The following is a 19,338-nucleotide window of genomic DNA, read 5'->3' as shown; positions in this document are numbered from 1 at the left end:
GCGTCCCGGAAGAGTTAGTGCTGCAAGGGGTTCTGGGTATTTGTTCTGTTGTGTTTATGTTGTGTTACGGTGCGGATGTTCTCCCGAAATGTGTTTGTCATTCTTGTTTGGTGTGGGTTCACAGTGTGGCGCATATTTGTAACAGTGATAAAGTTGTTTATACGGCCACCCTCAGTGTGACTTGTATGGCTGTTGACCAAGTATGCCTTGCATTCACTTGTGTGTGTGAAAAGCCGTAGGTATTATGTGACTGGGCCGGCCCGCAAAGGCAGTGCCTTTAAGGTTTATTGGCGCTCTGTACTTCTCCCTACGTCCGTGTACACAGCGGCGTTTTAAAAATTCATAAATTTTACTTTTTGAAACCGATACCGATAATTTCCGATATTACATTTTAAAGCATTTATTGGCCGATAATATCGGCAGTCCGATATTATCGGACATCTCTAGGTAAAAGAAAACAATTTTTGGGTGTAATAATAGATGATAAAAAGAACCCGAAAGCTCATGCAAAAAATATACAACATAAAGTAGCAAGAAACACGTCAATTATGAATAAAACTAAATATGTTTTGGACCAAAAATCACTTATCTAATGCTTGCTAGTGTTACCATATCTGAGTTATTGTGTAGAAATATGGGGAAATAATGACAAAAGTGCACTTCAGTCACTAACCTTGTTACAAAAAATATTAGTTAGAATAATACATAATGTTGGATATAGAGAACATACCAACACTTTATTTATTTAATCCAAAATATTGAAATTCACTGATTTTTGTTCATTTGCAAACAGCCAAAATAATGTACAAAGCAAACTATAACCTGCTGCCTGTCATGATCTGTGGTTTGGATCATGTTTTTTTGTTATTTTCTGTTTAAGACTCCAGTAGTTGCTGTTTGCGCTCCCTTGTTTGGTCACCATGGCGACTCATTGGTTTCACCTGCCTCATTTGACACACGCACCTGGCTCTAATCAAATCTATTTAAGCCTGTCGTTGCCAGTTAGTCGGCCTGGCGACATGGCTCTGTTGATGTGCTTTTCATGCTCTGCTCGTTTCCATAGTTAAAGCTATTTGTTTCATGTCACTGTTTTTGCCTTAGCTTCCGCGTGCGATAGGCACGCTTGCCTTTGGGTTGTTTTCAGTTTTTTGTACTTTGTTGAGTTTTGGAGAGATTAAATAATGTTCCTACCTTCAAGCCTTGTCCGGTCTCGTCCGATTGCATCCCGGGAGAACAAATCTCGAAGTAAGCTGCGAAAAACCCCGCGTCATGACACTACCCAAGAATGTACAACATTTCTTCTCAACAAAAGAGGAGAAATATAACCTAAGGGAAAATCTAATTTAACACCTTTGTATGCACGTACAATACTTAAAACCTTTAGGATATTCATATGTGGAATTCAATTATGGAAGGAATTAAACAAGGCACTAATATGATTCAGTTTAAGAGACTGTTCAAACTACAAGTGTTCACAAAGTACAACAAAAAAACAAATAGGATAAACATCTGGAAACTTTAAAAAAGAAAAAAGAAAAATTAATTTGCATATAATGGCATAAAACTGCTGGTTCCCTTTAGGACAGGGGTCGGCAACCCAAAATGTTGAAAGAGCCATATTGGACCAAAAATACATTTGTCTGGAGCCGCAAAAAATTAAAAGCCATATTACATACAGATAGTGTGTCATGAGATATACATTGAATTAAGAGGACTTAAAGGAAACTAAATGACCTCAAATATAGCTACAAATGAGGCATAATGATGCAATATGTACATATCGCTAGCCTAAATAGCATGTTAGTATCGATTAGCTTGCAGTCATGCAGTGACCAAATATGTCTGATTAGCACTCCACACATGTCAATAACATCGACAAAACTCACCTTTGTGCATTCATACACAAAGTTAAAAGTTTGGTGGACAAAATGAGACAGAAAAAGGATAAAACACGTCCTAGGAAGTCGGAGAAAGTTATATATGTAAACAAACTAAGGTGAGTTCAAGGACCGCCAAAATTAGTAGGACAAAACGGCGCTCGCCAAATACTCTAATCAGTGAAGCATGTTTAATATAAACAGTGTGATTTATAACAATTAGGGAGGTTTGTGTCATGTTTGTCCTCCTACAGAAAACATACTAAAACAAAAAATATTTTTTTCCCCCTCATCTTTTTCTATTTTTCATACATTTTTGAAAAAGCTTCAGAGAGCCACTAGGGCGGCGCTAAAGAGCCGTTTGCGGCTCTAGAGCCGCGGGTTGCCGACCCCCGTCCTAGGCGAACCATAAATTAACTATTTATTCATGAGAACTTTAATTATTGTGTATATTTTTGTATGTCTAATATTTATTTATATATTTAAAAATGTTTTACTTACTAATGGTATATTTATTTATTATTTATGTGTTCACTGTTCTGCTACAGAGAACAAAGAAATGGGACAAAACTGCTATGATATGAAAAGAGGTAGAATTAAATAAGTGTTACTTCTTCCTAGTAATTTTTGGACGCGGTGTAATGGAACAACTGGAAATATGTGATGCATTACAATTAATTAATGTATTGTATTGAATACATGTTTGAAAAAAAACTGAAACTGATCATTGACGTTAGGGATGTCCGATAATGGCTTTTTGCCGATATCCGATATTCCGATATTGTCCAACTCTTTAATTACCGATACCGATATCAACCGATACCGATATCAACCGATATATGCAGTCGTGGAATTAACACATTATTATGCTTAATTCGGACAACCAGGTATGGTGAAGATAAGGTACTTTTTAAAAAAATTCATAAAATAATATAAATAAATTAAAAACATTTTCTTGAATAAAAAAGAAAGTAAAACAATATAAAAACAGTTACATAGAAACTAGTAATTAATGAAAATGAGTAAAATTAACTGTTAAAGGTTAGTACTATTAGTGGACCAGCAGCACGCACAATCATGTGTGCTTACGGACTGTATCCCTTGCAGACTGTATTGATATATATTGATATATAATGTAGGAACCAGAATATTAATAACAGAAAGAAACAACCCTATTGTGTGAATGAGTGTAAATGGGGGAGGGAGGTTTTTTGGGTTAGTGCACTAATTGTAAGTGTATCTTGTGTTTTTTATGTTGATTTAATTAAAAAAAAAAAAAAAAAAAAAAAAAACGCAGGACATGGACATGTACAGTACAAGCCCAAATTTTTGGACACACCTTCTCATTCAATGCGTTTTCTTTATTTTCATGATTAGTTGTAGATTGTCACTGAAGGCATCAAAACTATGAATGAACACAAGTGAAGTTATGTACTTAACAAAACAAAGGTAAAATAACTGAAAACATGTTTTGTATTCTAGTTTCTTCAAAATAGCCACCCTTTGCTCTGATTACTTTTTCGCGCACTCTTGGCATTCTCTCAATGAGCTTCAAGAGGTAGTCACCTGAAATGGTTCTCACTTCACAGGTGTCATAGTGTCAGGTTCAAACACTGATGACATATATTAAAATAGACAAGAAGCACAGAATCAAACAGAGGCAGAATTAAATTTTGACTCAATTGAGGAGAAATGTCTCAACCTGTAACTTCTTACAGTGTCACCCACGCTCTGGCGAAAGATTGTACGCCACCTCTTCTTATTTGGATTTTCCCTGTTTCCATAACAACAGCTGTTTCTAAAGGAATGGGAAGTATGTAAACAGTCATTGTTTTCGGTCACATTAACACAAAAGAAAAAGATGCCTCGGGCTTGGACTGGTCCTGGATTCAGCTTGGGCAAGTCTCGGATCACAATAAATAACCCCCCTTCCCGTCTCCTCCCATCGTACACAATGGAATTTTCCAAGCCTTTGCTTGGTGCAACAAACACAACCTCTTGTCTGTTCATTGGGAACTTAGAGAACGGAAATATTTACATACAATTTTTCTGACACATAGTTTTGATGCCTTCAGTGACAATCTACAGTGTAAATAATCATGAAAATAAAGAAAACACATTGAAATGAGAGGTGTGTCCAAACTTTTGGCCTGTACTGTATGTATTTTTCATCGAAGTAATTTCTAAGAAAAAAGTCTTGTTTCCATCCTGTGCATCTGAGCAAGAAATGAAAAACATAACCTGTGTTGACCTCTTACTAAAACGGGAGGGGAAAATAGTTTTCTATTGTGGTATCAAAAGTGGAAATATCATGAATGATTGCAGCCCGTTGAACACATAATGAAGTGATAGAATATTGCACACCAGTTCTAAACCTCAATCTCTCTTTCTCTCTCGTTACATCACAACACACTGACTCAGAAGAGCTACGAAAGGACTTTCATCCACTGTCTTTAAACATAGCTAGAGGATGTAGATAACTTTGGAGCCTCGTCTATAACCGCTTTCCTAAAAATGATCACATTATAATATGGGCAATGTGTGTGTCTTCTGTAGAAACAACAGCACAAACTGTGCTAAGGTGACAAATGAGATGGCAGCAGAGGCAGAGTTGAGAATAAATACCTCACACAATGAGCAATTACCTCATTTACAGAACAATGGTATCAAGATGGGCTGTTTTTACCTGAGTTAATCCAATTTGGCTGACTTTTGGACATTCTAGGGAATAAAGCCAAATGGCTGCCCTTTGGGCATTCTAGTGTTAGGCCATGTCGACACTAAGTCGTTTAACCCCTTAAACCAGGGGTGTCAAACTCAAATACAGAGTGAGCCAAAAATTAAAACTGAACAAAGCCGCGGGCCAAGGTTGAACAAATTAACCTTTTAATAGGGACCCAAACAAGTTTTGCATTAAATATTGAACAAGTAAGGTGCTATATGAAATCTGTGTTGCAGTCTGCAGGTGTACCTAATGTTGTGGCCCAGCAGCGACTGCAGCACGGATTTCATATTTCATTCATTCACAATTCCTCCAACACGAACATTATTCTTTTTGCACTTGTAGCTTCTTATTAAATAACTTTTTCAAATACATTCAATCTTGCACATGGAAACTTTAAGTGTGGGCTTTAGTTGATATAACACTCCCGTCAGGGGGTGCATTCTACGCCGGGGGTGCATTATTATCCGGCACAACACCTGGAACCTGACGCTACAAGGTGTGTGTGTGTGGGGGGGGGGGGGGGGGGGGGGGGGTGTATATTGTAGCGTCCCGGAAGAGTTAGTGCTGCATGGGATTCTGGGTATTTGTTCTGTTGTGTTTATGTTGTGTTACTGTGCGGATGTTCTCCCAAAATGTGTTTGTCATTCTTGTTTGATGTGGGTTCACAGAGTGGCGTATATTTATATCAATGTTAAAGGTTTTTATACTGGCACCCTCAGTGTAACGTGTATCGCTGAAGATCAAGTATGCGTTGCATTCACTTCTGTGTGTGTGCCAAAGCCGCACACATTATGTAACTGGGCCAACAATTGTTGGACTGGATGAAAAGGGGACGTTACAATCCTTGAGAGGGGCACTGCTGAAATTAGGGAGTCTCCCGGGAGGTTTGGCAAGTATGAGAATTAGCGATGTACCGCGGCACCGCCGCTGTATATAATCGACGGGCCAGCTCTCGTGTAACTTTAATATCACCTCACGGGCCAAATTTGGCCCGCGGGCCAGAGTTTGACACCCATGCCTTAAACGAATAATTATTTAGCCTAAGCCCCGTTTCAGCCACACTAAACCAGCGTTTAAGGTCCCCCTCCTCGGACAAATTTTTACACGGGTAAGTGCGCCGTGTATTTCTTGAATCTCCGGCTCTTAGCTTTGTATGGACTCATTGATCGTTTGCAAACTGAGTTCGGAGAAGAAGTGACGCCAGAAAGACCGCGCCCCACACAGGGAGTGACATCAGAAAGAACGCGCCACAGCCAGCTTCATAATAAGGCGGTTTCGTAACTCGGAGGTAACCACTGGAAATATGAAGGCGAGTCATTCAGACATGCCCGTGTTCAGTGTTGGGAGTAACGCGTTACAAGTAACGCGTTACTTGTAACTAGTAATCTAACGGGTTATTTTTTATATTCAGTAACTCAGTTACCGTTACTACATGATGCGTTACTGCGTTATTTTACGTTATTTTTTATGTAGTATCAGCTAGAAACAGAAGAACTGAGTGTGTTTTATTGGAGCGCTGCAGCGTCGTCCTTCTGATTCTTCTTGTGTCACAAGCCGGAGGCGCACTCTGTGTGTGTCTGTGTGAGGGGGGGTTGCGCAATACAACGTAAACCGTTGGCCAACCAAAAAATAACCACAGAACACTATACGGCAGGGGTCACCAACGCGGTGCCCGTGGGCACCAGGTAGCCCGTAAGGACCAGATGAGTAGCCTGCTGGCCTGTTCTAAAAATAGCTCAAATAGCAGCACTTACCAGTGAGCTGCCTTTATTTTTTAAATTTTATTTATTTACTAGCAAGCTGGTCTCGCTTTGCTCAACATTCTTATTTCTAAGAGAGACAAAACTCAAATAGAATTTGAAAATCCAAGAAAATATTTTAAAGACTTGGTCTTCACTAACTGACAAAGAAACAGATAACAGATTTGGTGCCCAGTTCAAAGTGTGACATGATTTATTTAAAAATTTGAGAGTTGACTATTGTATTTTACATGAGTTATTATTTGTACAAACATGGTGCAAAGTAATTCATGATTTGTTAAAAAATGTTAGTGGCGAGCTAGTTAAAATGGGATATTGTGATTTCACAAGACTGTCTTAGAAGTGATCATTTGAAAATGTTCAATTTGAAAAATGTGCACTTAGAGAAAATATTAAAATAAAGTGTTGCATATTGATATTTATCTGTTTCTATATATATTTATTGTGAGAAATCATTAAGATGATCAGTGTTACCACAAAGATAAATATCATTAATCATTAATAATAACATAGAGTTAAAGGTCAATTGAGCAAATTGGCTATTTCTGGCAATTTATTTAAGTGTGTATCAAACTGGTAGCCCCTGCGATGAAGTGGCGACTTGTCCAGGGTGTACCCCGCCTTCCGCCCGATTGTAGCTGAGATAGGCTCCAGCGCCCCCCGCGACCCCAAAGGGAATAAGCGGTAGAAAATGGATGGATGGAAACTGGTAGCCCTTCGCATTAATCAGTACCCAAGAAGTAGCTCTTGGTTGCAAAAAGGTTGTTGACCCCCGCTATACGGTATAGTGTTCTGTGGTTACTACCAAGCGGACGTGACGACAGGCTGTCCTCACTCAGGTCCGCACGGACCTGGAGTGGGCGTGCCTTAAGCATACTTGCCAACCTTGAGACCTCCAATTTCGGGAGGTGGGGGATGGGGGTGGGGGCGGGGGCGGGGGGCGTGGTTGGGGGCTGGAGCGTGGTTGGGGGCGTGGTTAAGAGGGGAGGAGTATATTTACAGCTAGAATTCACCAAGTCAAGTATTATATATATATATATATCCCCGCGACCCCGAAGGGAATAAGCGGTAGAAAATGGATATATATATATATATATATATATATATATATATATATATATATATATATATATATATATATATATATATATATATATATATATATAGAAATACTTGACTTTCAGTGAATTCTAGCTATAAATATATATTTATTAGGTTGTTATATATATATATATATATATATATATATATATATATATATATATATATATATATATATATATATATATATATATATATACAAATATATAAATAAAAGAAATACTTGAATTTCAGTGTTCATTTATTTACACATATACACACACATAACACTCATCTACTCATTGTTGAGTTAAGGGTTGAATTGTCCATCCTTGTTCTATTCTCTGTCACTATTTTTCGAACCATGCTGAACACCCTCTCTGATGATGCATTGCTGTGTGGCACGCACAAAAGTGCTTTCATCAAATGCACTAGATGACAGTATTGTCCTGTTTAAGAGTGTCACAACATTGCTGTTTACAGCAGACAAACTGCTTTACGGTAGACGAAAACGTGACTACTGTTGTTGTGTGTTGTTACCGCGCTGGGAGGACGTTAATGAAACTGCCTAACAATAAACCCACATAAGAAACCAAGAACTGGCCCTCGATCATTCTACAGTTATAATGATTGGGCAGGCACGCTGTTTATATTGTGGGAAAGCGGACTCAGGTCCGCATGGAGCTGGAGGGGGCGTGGCCTCCAGCTCCGCCTGAATTTCGGGAGAAAATTTGTCCCGGGAGGTTTTCGGGAGAGGCGCTGAATTTCGGGAGTCTACCGGAAAATCCGGGAGGGTTGGCAAGTATGGCCTTAAGTCCGGCTGGAAATCGGGAGAAATTCGGAAGAATGGTTGTCCCGGGGAGAGGCACTGAAATTCGTGAGGGTTGGCAAGTATGAGATATTCTCACTTCTTTTTTTTTGTCGAGCACAAAGAAAAGAACATTTTAGTTAAATGTAAGTTGTGTCTTGGATCAAAGATCTCGTCTAGTGCCCAAAACAACAATTCAAATCTGCCTGGTTAGTCTTTGTGTATGTCACGTGTGCCTTCCTTAGGTGAAGCCAGGTTTACAGCTATGTTGTTATTATGCGGTTTGTTACTTACGTATGTTATGTTGCAGCTATTTAAAATAGTTTTGTCAATTTGTTCTGGCCTGAAATAAATTGGCCCTTGGAAACATATGTTTGTCTTTGTGTGTTGTATGTAGACCACATTGCTTAGCAGGGTTCAGTGATGCAAATGCATGTCAAGTTGATCAACACATTGTATTATTCTCCAGTGCAATAACAGTACTGAAATGAAGGCTAAAAGGGCATTAATGGGAGCTTTTAAAAAAAAAAAGAAGAAAAAAAAAAGGTAACTAAATACCGTATTTTTCGGACTATAAGTCGCAGTTTTTTTCATAGTTTGGCCGGGCTCCAGTGCAACTTATATATGTTTTTTTTCTTCTTTATTATGCATTTTCGGCAGGTGCGACTTATACTCCGGTGCGACTTATACTCCGAAAAATACGGTAGTTACTTTTCACAGTAACGCATTACTTTTTGGTGTAAGTAACTGAGTTAGTAACGGAGTTACTTTTGAAATAAAGTAGCTAGTAACTGTAACTAGTTACGGGTTTTCAGTAACTAACCCAACACTGCCCGTGTTTCTCATTCCGTCTGTACAGACGCTTGTGGAAATCACACATGAATACTTTAAGAGAAAGCGATTGCAGCTATTTGGGATACAACACTTGAGAACTTTCAGTGTCCACGTCAGCTGTGATTCTACTTAGTGAAAAACTTTGTCCATTTGTCAAAGGAGAGACAACGAGAATGCAGGCTCCCGTGGATTTCAAGACAGCCATGACATTATGTTCTTCACAAGTGTAGGTAAACTTTTGACCACGACTGTAATTTTGAAAATATTTTTAAATAGTCTGCAACAAAAAACTCAAATGTATTATCCATCTCATCCATCCATTTTCTACCGCTTATTCCCTTTGGGGTCGTGGGGGCGCTGTATTAATAAAATAGATTCAAACCTTAACAACGTAATTTGTTTTTTTGTTTTTTTAAAGGCCTGTACATGTACAGTATAATGGCCAGAGCTTTACCCTGGAACAGACAGATCAATAAGCGACATCACCCCTTCACTTCTATTAGAGGTGTAACAGTGTTTATTTATGTACGTTGCTGTACCTTCTCGGAGCAGAAGCAACACTTTCCCTCCCTCCAGCTCCAGACTGAGGCCCAGCCCAGACGGTCCCACAGCTTGCAACAGTGGCCCCCGATTCCTCAGGCTCTTAAAGTTCACAGAGACTTCCTCTTTGGACGCTCGCCTCGGCCCGCCGCTCCAACTGTACACCAGACCGCTGCTGCCATCCAAAGACATCACCTCATAAACTGGAAGACAAAGTCAGGATTATTAAGGTGTGTTTGATCCTGTTGGTGGCAAAAAAAAAAAAAAACATTTATTTAAACATGCAGGAAGTAGCCTGCACAGTTTGTCATTAGCAAGTATGAGATATTCATTAGCCATTGAGGACACCAAGGTCATGTCCTCTGTATTATTTTTAAGTGACAAAAAGAAGATGTAATATAAATGTACTAAACCCAAAACCAGTGAAGTTGGCACGTTGTGTAAATCGTAAATAAAAACAGAATCCAATTATTTACAAATCCTTTTCAACCTATATTCAATTGAATAGACTGCAAAGACAAGATACTTAACGTTCGAACTGGTAAACTTTGTTATTTTTTGCAAATATTAGCTCATTTGGAATTTGATGCCAGCAACACGTGACAAAGAAGTTGGGAAAGGTGGCAATAAATACTGATTAAGTTGAGGAATGCTCATCAAACACTTATTTGGAACATCCCACAGGTGAACAGGCTAATTGGAGACAGATGGGTGCCATGATTGGGTATAAAAGCAGCTTCCATGAAATGCTCAGTCATTCACAAACATGGATGGGGCGAGGGTCACCACTTTGTGAACAAATGCGTGAGCTAATTGTCCAACTGTTAAAGAACAACATTTCTTAACAAGCTTTTGCAAGGAATTTAGGGATTTCACCATCTACGGTCTGTAATATCATCAAAAGGTTCAGAGAATCTGGAGAAATCACTGCACGACAGTAGCAATGCCCGTGACTTTCGATCCCTCATCAAAAAGCGACATCAGTGTGTAAAGGATATCACCACATTGGCTCAGGAACACTTCAGAAACCGACTGTCAGTAACTACAGTTTGTCACTACATCTGTAAGTGCAAGTTAAAACTCTCCTATGCAAAGCGAAAGCCATTTATCAACAACACCCAGAAACGCCGCCGGCTTTGCTGGACCTGAGCTCATCTAAGATGGACTGATGCAAAGTGGAAAAGTGTTCTGTGGTCTGACAAGTCCACATTTCAATTTGTTTTTGGAAACTGTGAACGTCGTGTCCTCCCCAACAAAGAGGAAAAGAACCATCCGCATTGTTCTAAGCGCAAAGTTCAAAAGCCAGCATCTGTGATGGTATGGGGGTGTATTAGTGCCCAAGGCATGGGTAACTTACACATCTGTGAAGGCACCATTAATGCTGAAAGGTACATACAGGTTTTGGAGCAACATATGTTGCCATCCAAGCAACGCTATCATGGACTCCCCTGCTTATTTCAGCCACATTCTGCATGTGTTACAACAGCTTGGCCTCGTAGTAAAAGAGTGTGGGTACTAGACTGGCCTGCCTGTAGTACAGACCGGTCTCCCATTGAAAATGTGTGGTGCAATATGAAGCCTAAAATACCACAACAGAGACCCCGGATTGGTGAACAACTTAAGTTGTACATCAAGCAAGAATAGGAAAGAATTCCACCTGAAAAGCTTCAAAAATGTGTCTTCTCAGTTCCCAAACGTTTACTGAGTGTTGTTAAAAGGAAAGGCCATGTAACACAGTGGTAAAAATGCCCCTGTGCCACTATTTTTGCAATGTGTTGCTGACATTAAATTGAAAGTTGTTGATTATTTGCAAAAAAAAAATGAAGTTTCTCAGTTCGAACGTTAAGTATCTTGTCTTTGCATATAAGTTGAAAATGATTTGCAAATCATAGTATTCTATTTTTATTTACGATTTACACAAAGTGCCAACTTCACTGGTTTTGAGTTTTGTACTATGTGTAGCACATCTTGTGCTCTGTACATCACCACGCGGTAGATCATCCTCTCTCAATATCGATCTTTGGTCATCCACAGGCCGCTACAACTCCAACAACCTAACGCAATTATTTTAAACATTATCCGATCCGAAATGTGCTGTCAAGATAATATTAACAGTAAATGATACTGATGTAACTAATGTAGGTTTCACATTAATTAAATTGATATGAAACGCTGTCGATATAATAATTTTGTCGTGTCAGTCTGGTGCCACACCGCCCAAAATGCAGAACATGCGTTCTGCATAGGGCTTCGCGATCAATGGGGGGCCGTTTTGATATCTTGATATAAAATTGTACCCCAAACGTATTCCTGGCTACGTCATGCTCTGTCACTGATTAAAATATGAAGACAAATGTTCTGCCTCTTTTCCGGTGACTCCGTGGTAGGCTTTATTAGTACTTGCTTTGCAAAGCAGAAGGTCTTGGGTTTGAATCCCAGTTGTGGTAGAAAATTTGGTATGTTTTTTTAAATGTATGTTTTAATAATGTTAATATTGTTTAATGGGCTAAATTTCAGGATAGGGTTGTACGGTATACCGGTATTAGTATAGTACGGCGATACTAATGAATCATATTCGGTACTATACCGCCTCTGAAAAGTAGCGTATCTAGTCGATACTACTATGATTACGTCGATATTTTTTGGCATCACATCTTCTTATTTTTATGTTTATAAACTCAGGGAATATGTCCCTGGACACATGAGGACTTTGAATATGACCAATGTATGATCCTGTAGCGACTTGGTATCGGATTGATACCCAAATTTGTTGTATCATCAAAAACTAATGTGAAATATCAAACAACAAAGGAATAAGTGATTATTACATTTTAACAGTGTAGATAGAACATGTTAAAAGAGAAAGTAAGCAGATATTAACATTAAATGAACAAGTAGATTAATAATTTATTTTCTACCACTTGTCTTTAATAATTTTGACAAAATAATAGACTGGAAAATGACACAATATGTTACTGCATATGTCAGCAGACTAAATTATGAGCCTTTGTTTGTTTACTTTTACTAAAAGACAAGTTGTCTAGTATGTTCACTATTTTATTTAAGGACAAACGTGCAATAAGAAACATATGTTTAATGTACCCTAAGATTTTTTGTTAAAAATAAAGCCAGTAATGCAATTTTTTGTGGTCCCCTTTATTTAGAAAAGTACCGAAAAGTATCTAAATAATTTTTGGTACCGGTACCAAAATATTGGTATCGGGACAACACTACTTCAGGATATTTACAGCTAGAATTCACCAAGTCAAGTATTTCATATATATATATATATATATATATATATATATATATATATATATATATATATATATATATATATATATCTCCCTCTCAACGGGGGGTGCTTACAAACATCAGTTGTCTACCAATCTAAGGTAATACGCAAGGACATTAACACATCCGACACATATGTAGGATTAACCGAGGGAGAATTCAAAACCAGATGGAACAATCACAAGGCTTCTTTCAGGAACAAAAACCTGCGAAATACCACAGAACTCAGCAAACACATTTGGGACCTCAAAGACAATAATGTTGAATATTCTATAACATGGCAAATTCTTGCATCCAGCACACCTTACAATAGTGGTAATAAAAGATGCAACCTATGCTTGAAAGAGAAACTGTTTATTATTTACCGTCCAGACCTGTCATCCCTCAACAAGCGCAGCGAAATTGTAACAACATGCCGCCATAGACGGAAACACCTCCTAGGTAACACATGAGCCAATCACCACGCCCCTAGGCCAGCCTGTACCCACCCACTCTGTGCCCTATATAAACCATGGTATGCGAATGCTCCCATTAAAATCTCCTGACGATTGAGGGTACCCCCCCTCATGAAACAGGCCTGTAGAGATGAAATAGTCTTGTGATTTTTTCCCACACATACATATATATATATATATATATATATATATATATATATATATATATATATATATATATATATATATACTTGTCCAGGGTGTACCCCGCCTTCCGCCCGATTGTAGCTGAGATAGGCTCCAGCGCCCCCCGCGCCCGAAGGGAATAAGCGGTAGAAAATGGATGGATGGATATACATCTACATCCTGAAAATATGCAAACAAAACTGTGTTTAGATAATTGATACTTCAAACTTGCATAAATAAATCTTAAGGAATATAACATAACTTGGTTTCTGAGAGCTTCAAAATGTAATGAATAAAATGCTAAAGTTGTTGATTAACAATGAATTATTTTGATAATTAGATATGGTCATTTTAAAGGAATTATTATAATTTGAATTAATTAGTTCAAATATGTTTATTTTAATGTATAATTCTATGGCTGGATGTAATAAGGAGTCAGAAAAAATACAAATAAAAATACAATTAATTTTGATGTTTTTAGCAAAATATAGTAAAAATGTATTTAGTTTTTTAGTTTTTTTAATTATAAATATATTTATTTTTAGGTAAGATAAACATAATAATACAATTTATCTCTCGTCTGGATGATTTAGTTCTTGTCACCCTGTTGTCCTCCCGTCTCTTCCCCAAGGATGACTCCATGAGCTGGGCAAACGCCTGGAGATGCCCTACGCCCAACAACACGGTCGGCGGCCCGTCGGTGCGCAGCTCGTACATCGCCTCCCTCTACTTCACCCTCAGCAGCCTGACCAGCGTCGGCTTTGGCAACGTGTGCGCCAACACGGACACCGAGAAGATCTTCTCCATCTGCGCCATGCTCATTGGAGGTATGCCGGACGCCTCGTATGGAATAACGTGATTGGGCAGGCACGCTGTTTATATCGTGGGAAAGCGGAGGTGAAAAAAGGCTGTCCTCACTCAGGTCCGCATGGAGCTGGAGGGGGCGTGGCCTCCAACTCCGGCTGAAAATCGGGAGATTTTCGGGAGAATATTTGTCCCGGGAGGTTTTCGGGAGAGGCGCTGAATTTCGGGAGTCTCCCGGAAAATTCGGGAGGGTTGGCAAGTATGATGTATATAGTGCTGGGATAACCATAATTTCAGCCTTTCAGAGCTTCTCTTGGGCAACCAATTTTTGACCTTGGTATTTGTCAAATCTTAGTTACGGCCCTGGTCATTAGGGACTAGTTCAGCTGGGGTGATTGTCCGTTATTAACACAGTGAATCCTTCAAAAAGTAGCAAGAGCTTTGGTCTCTGAGGACTCAAGAACACTTTGTTTTCAGCTTATATGAATGTGCATATAATGGCATAAAACTGCTGGTTCCCTTTAGGACAGGGGTCGGCAACCCAGAATGTTGAAAGAGCTTTATTGGACCAAAAATACAAAAACAAATCTGTCTGGAGCCGCAAAAAATTAAAAGCCATATTACATACAGATAGTGTGTCATGAGATATAATTTGAATTAATATGACTTAAAGGAAACTAAATGACCTCAAATATAGCTACAAATGAGGCATAATCATGCAATATGTATATATATAGCTAGCCTAAATAGCATGTTAGCATCGATTAGCTCGCAGTCATGCAGTGACCAAATATGTCTGATTAGCACTCCACACAAGTCAATAACATCAACAAAACTCACCTTTGTGGATTCATGCACAATGTTAAAAGTTTGGTGGACAACATGAGACAGAAAAAGAAGTGGCATAAAACACGTCCTAGAAAGTCGCAGAAAGATATACATGTAAACAAACTAAGGTGAGTTCAAGGACTGCCAAAATTAGTAGGACAAAACGGCGCTCGCCAAATACTCGAATCAGTGAAGCATGTTTAATATAAACAGTGTGCTTTATAACAATTAGGGAGGTTTGTGTCATGTTTGTCCTCCTACAGAAACCATCTTAAAACAAAATTTTTATTTTTTTCCCCTCAACTTTTTCCATTTTTCATACATTTTTGAAAAAGCTCCGGAGAGCCACTAGGACGGCGCTAAAGAGCCACATGCGGCTCTAGAGCCGCGGGTTGCCGACCCCTGCTTTAGGACATGCTTAGAAAAACTTGCACTAAAATAAAAAATAAAAAAATCAAAGCTGTTACAGTGTGCTGACTTTAGAATAAGATGTCTTGTTTATGTGTGTATAAATACATGTGAGCCAAGAGGGGTACTAACAGCAGGTGAAAGAAGTGAATGTGCGTTTTATGGCTGGAACCCAGATGAGATTTGTGTTTGCTTTATGGCTCGCCTTCGGCTAAATAAAATCTGTTGACTTGTTTGAAGCATTTGTGACTGAGGATTGAAAACCTGAGAGGTGTCGCTGCCTGTTGAAAATGTCATCCATTTAAAAAAAAATGTGTGATCTGTTGTTTTCAGCCTAATTAAGTCAAGAAAAACAAATATTGGTACAAGAGATGTTAGTTTAGCGCAGTGTTTTTGAACCACTGTGCCGCGGCACACTAGTGTGCCGTGAAATACAGTCTAGTGTGCCGTGGGAGATGCTGTCATTTCACCTAATTGGGTTAAAAATATTTTTTGCAAACCAGTAATTATAATCCGCAAATAATGTGCCGTTGTTGAGTGTCGGTGCAGTCTCGAGCTCGGCAGAGTAACCGTGTTATACTCTTCCATATCAGTAGGTGGCAGCAGGTAGCTAAATGCTTTGTGGATGTCGGGAACATGGTTTGTCGTGATCGCAATTTGCAGGCGACAGCGGGAGGCGGCGTGGAGGTAAAAAGGTATCAAATGCTTAAACCAAAAATAAACAAAAGGCGAGCGCCGCTAAGAAAAGACATTGAAGCTTAGGGATGGCTATGCAAAACGAAGCTAAAACTGAACTGGCTGCAAAGTAAACAAAAACAGAATGCTGGACGACAGCAAAGACTTACAGCGTGTAAAGCAGACGGCGTCTACAAAGTATATCCGTACATGACATGACAATCAACAGCAAAATAGGAAAGACTACACACAGGAAAACAGCAAAAAACTCAAAATAAGTCATGGGGTGATGTGACAGGTGGTGACAGTACACCTACTTTGAGACAAGAGCTATATTGATGCATGGGTGGTTATGGTTTGAATTCATATCCAACAATTGCTAGAACAACTTTTTACTGTCAATGTCGGCTGCTGAGTTTGATTTTTTTATGTTTTCTGCTAGTGGTGTGCCTCGGGGTTTTTCCAATGAAAAAAATGTGCCTTGGCTCAAAAAAAGGTTGAAAAACACTGGTTTAGCGGCATGTCTATCATTGATAGCTCTATGGACATTGGCGAGACTCACTGTAAGGACACCCGTACGTCTCTAGCCGGAGTCCAATGCGTCCGCTCGGGTTCCATCCCAGAGGGATGAGTCGGAGGAAGCGAGCGATGGTCGGCTGCTGCAGCTTGTACGGAACCACACTGTCTGCATTACTGTTGCCTGTAAGAGACTGACAACAATGCACAATGAATACATTAAAAAAATAAATCAATGCAATAAAAAAAATACAATAAAACTTCAGCAATAAATACTGTCCTTGTTTTCCCCTGACGATTCATTCAGAATCAGAAATACTTTATTAATCCCTGAGGGGATGATTAAAAATTTCAGCATAATCCCATTCAAGATCAGACAAACATTACAGGGAGACAGAACAGGATCGCTAACGGGTCTGCCAACTTCCGGCGCACCCTTACAAAGAAGGTGAGATACAGGTAAACAACGGGGGCGGGTTATGGTCTAAGCCTGGGCCCTTGGAGAAGGGGTCCAGACTGAAGCCAAGGGAAAAAACAACTCATAGCCATAGCACACATGTAAGAGGGAAATATCAAACATCAAAGAACACAAAGGACAGTAGGGCTGTGAATCTTTGGGTGTCCCACGATTCGATTCAATATCGATTCTTGGGGTCACGATTCGATTCAAAATCAATTTTTTTTTTTTCAATTCAACACGATTCTCGATTCAAAAAACAATTTTTTTCCCGATTCAAAAAGATTCTCTATTCATTCAATACATAGGATTTCAGCAGGATCCACCCCAGAGTAGTAGATTTTTGTAAAAAGCTTTTATAATTGTAAAGGACAATGTTTTATCAACTGATTGCAATAATGTACATTTGTTTTAACTATTAAAAGAACCAAAAATAGGACTTATTTTATCTTTGTGAAAATATTGGACACAGTGTGTTGTCAAGCTTATGAGATGTGATGCAAGTGTAAGCCACTGTGACACTATTGTTCTTCTTTTTTTTTTTTTTTTTTTTTAAATGTCTAATGATAATGTCAATGAGGGATTTTTAATCACTGCTATGTTGAAATTGTAACTAATATTGATACTGTTGTTGATAATATTCATTTTTGTTTCACTACTTTTGGTTTGTTCTGTGTCGTGTTTGTGTCTCCTCTCAATTGCTCTGTTTATTGCAGTTCTGAGTGTTGCTGGGTCGGGTTTGGTTTTGGAATTGGATTGCATTGTTATGGTATTGCTGTGTATTGTTTGGTTGGATTGATTAATAAATTTTTTATTTTTTTTTAAATAAATAAATAAAATAAATAAATAAATTTAAAAAAAATGAGAATCGATTCTGAATCGCACAACGTGAGAATCGCGATTCGAATTCGAATCGATTTTTTCCCACACCCCTACTTTTCAGTTATGAGTTCCTGAGACTTTTATGTGCGTCCCGTCATGATAAGTATCATGACCTCGTGATCATGTTTAGTTTGGCTATGTTCTGCTTGGTTTTTGGACACTTTTTAGTTCTTGTCTTCACTCCCTTTGTCACCATAGTAACCATTAGTTTCACCTGGTTCACATCGTCATGTCACGCACCTGTCTCATGTTTTCACATTTTGAGTCACGCACCTGTTTTCACTAATCATGTCATCACTATTTAAGCCTGTAGTTGCCAGGCAGTCAGCCTGGCGACATCACTCTTGACACACTCTTGACACCCTTGTTGATGATCCATGCTGCTCTTTTTCATGCTCTTTTCTTGTTCCAAGTAAGTTTTCTTTATTCAGGCCATAGTTTGCAAGTTTTGTTTTATGTTCATAGTTCTGCCTTCGTGCTAGTGTTTTATTTTCATAGCCACGTTTTGTACCTCCGCTGTGAGCGGCTTTTGTTTGTTCCTTTTGAGTGTTAAAATTAAAAGATGTCACTACCTTCACGCCATGTCCAGTCCAAATCATTTGCACCATGGGAAAACAAACCACGCCAAAGTCCAAGTCTTGACAATAAGTGTCTCTTGCAGTTTCCATGTCATGTCTTTCAGGCAAAACTGGACCATCATCCTTCATGCTTACATACTGTACATTACCTTTTGCATTATATTAATTTATATTATTACGTGTTGTCAATCTTGTACTTTTTTTTTTTTTATGTCATTGCTTGAAATAAATGAGTAAATGAAATGAAATGAATACGTGAAACTGGCAGGAGGGGCTATTTTTTTTTTTTAACTTTAAAGGTGGCGCTGGAAAGCCAAATTGGAAATTTCATTTCCGGGACCCCCAAATTATAAAATGATTCGCCATACCTGACACACATGCAAAATATGGGGACTTTTCGTGCATGTTAAGGGCCTTAAAAATGCGTATAAACGTCCATCTATTCATCCATTTTCTACCGCTTGTCCCTTTCGGGGTGGCGGGGGTTGCTGGAGCCTATCTCAGCTGCATTCGGGCGGTAGGCGGGGTAAGCGTATGGAAGAAAAACACAGCAAGGGCAGTGTTTTTCAACCTTTTTTAAACCAAGGCACATTTTTTTCGTTGAAAAAAATCCTGAGGCACACCACAAGCAGAAATCATTAAAAAACGAAAC

General features: G+C 38.8%; 1 protein-coding gene across 1 annotated transcript in view; it reads right to left on the bottom strand.

Annotated features, from left to right (window-relative positions):
- Positions 1 to 19,338, bottom strand: part of LOC133618568 (contactin-associated protein-like 4) — a 274,944-nt gene that overhangs the window by 124,643 nt on the left and 130,963 nt on the right. Inside the window, exons 5-6 of the mRNA XM_061979051.1 lie at positions 16,816 to 16,963; positions 9,624 to 9,827 (exon numbers count right to left, since the gene is read on the bottom strand). Coding sequence (XP_061835035.1) covers positions 9,624 to 9,827; positions 16,816 to 16,963 — 352 coding nt within the window. The remainder of the gene's footprint in view (positions 1 to 9,623; positions 9,828 to 16,815; positions 16,964 to 19,338) is intronic.

Source organism: Nerophis lumbriciformis, linkage group LG19 (assembly GCF_033978685.3).
Source record: "Nerophis lumbriciformis linkage group LG19, RoL_Nlum_v2.1, whole genome shotgun sequence".
Classification (NCBI taxonomy): domain Eukaryota; kingdom Metazoa; phylum Chordata; class Actinopteri; order Syngnathiformes; family Syngnathidae; genus Nerophis; species Nerophis lumbriciformis.
Note: the sequence above shows the minus strand (reverse complement) of the source record. Positions and strands in the feature narration are given on the sequence as shown.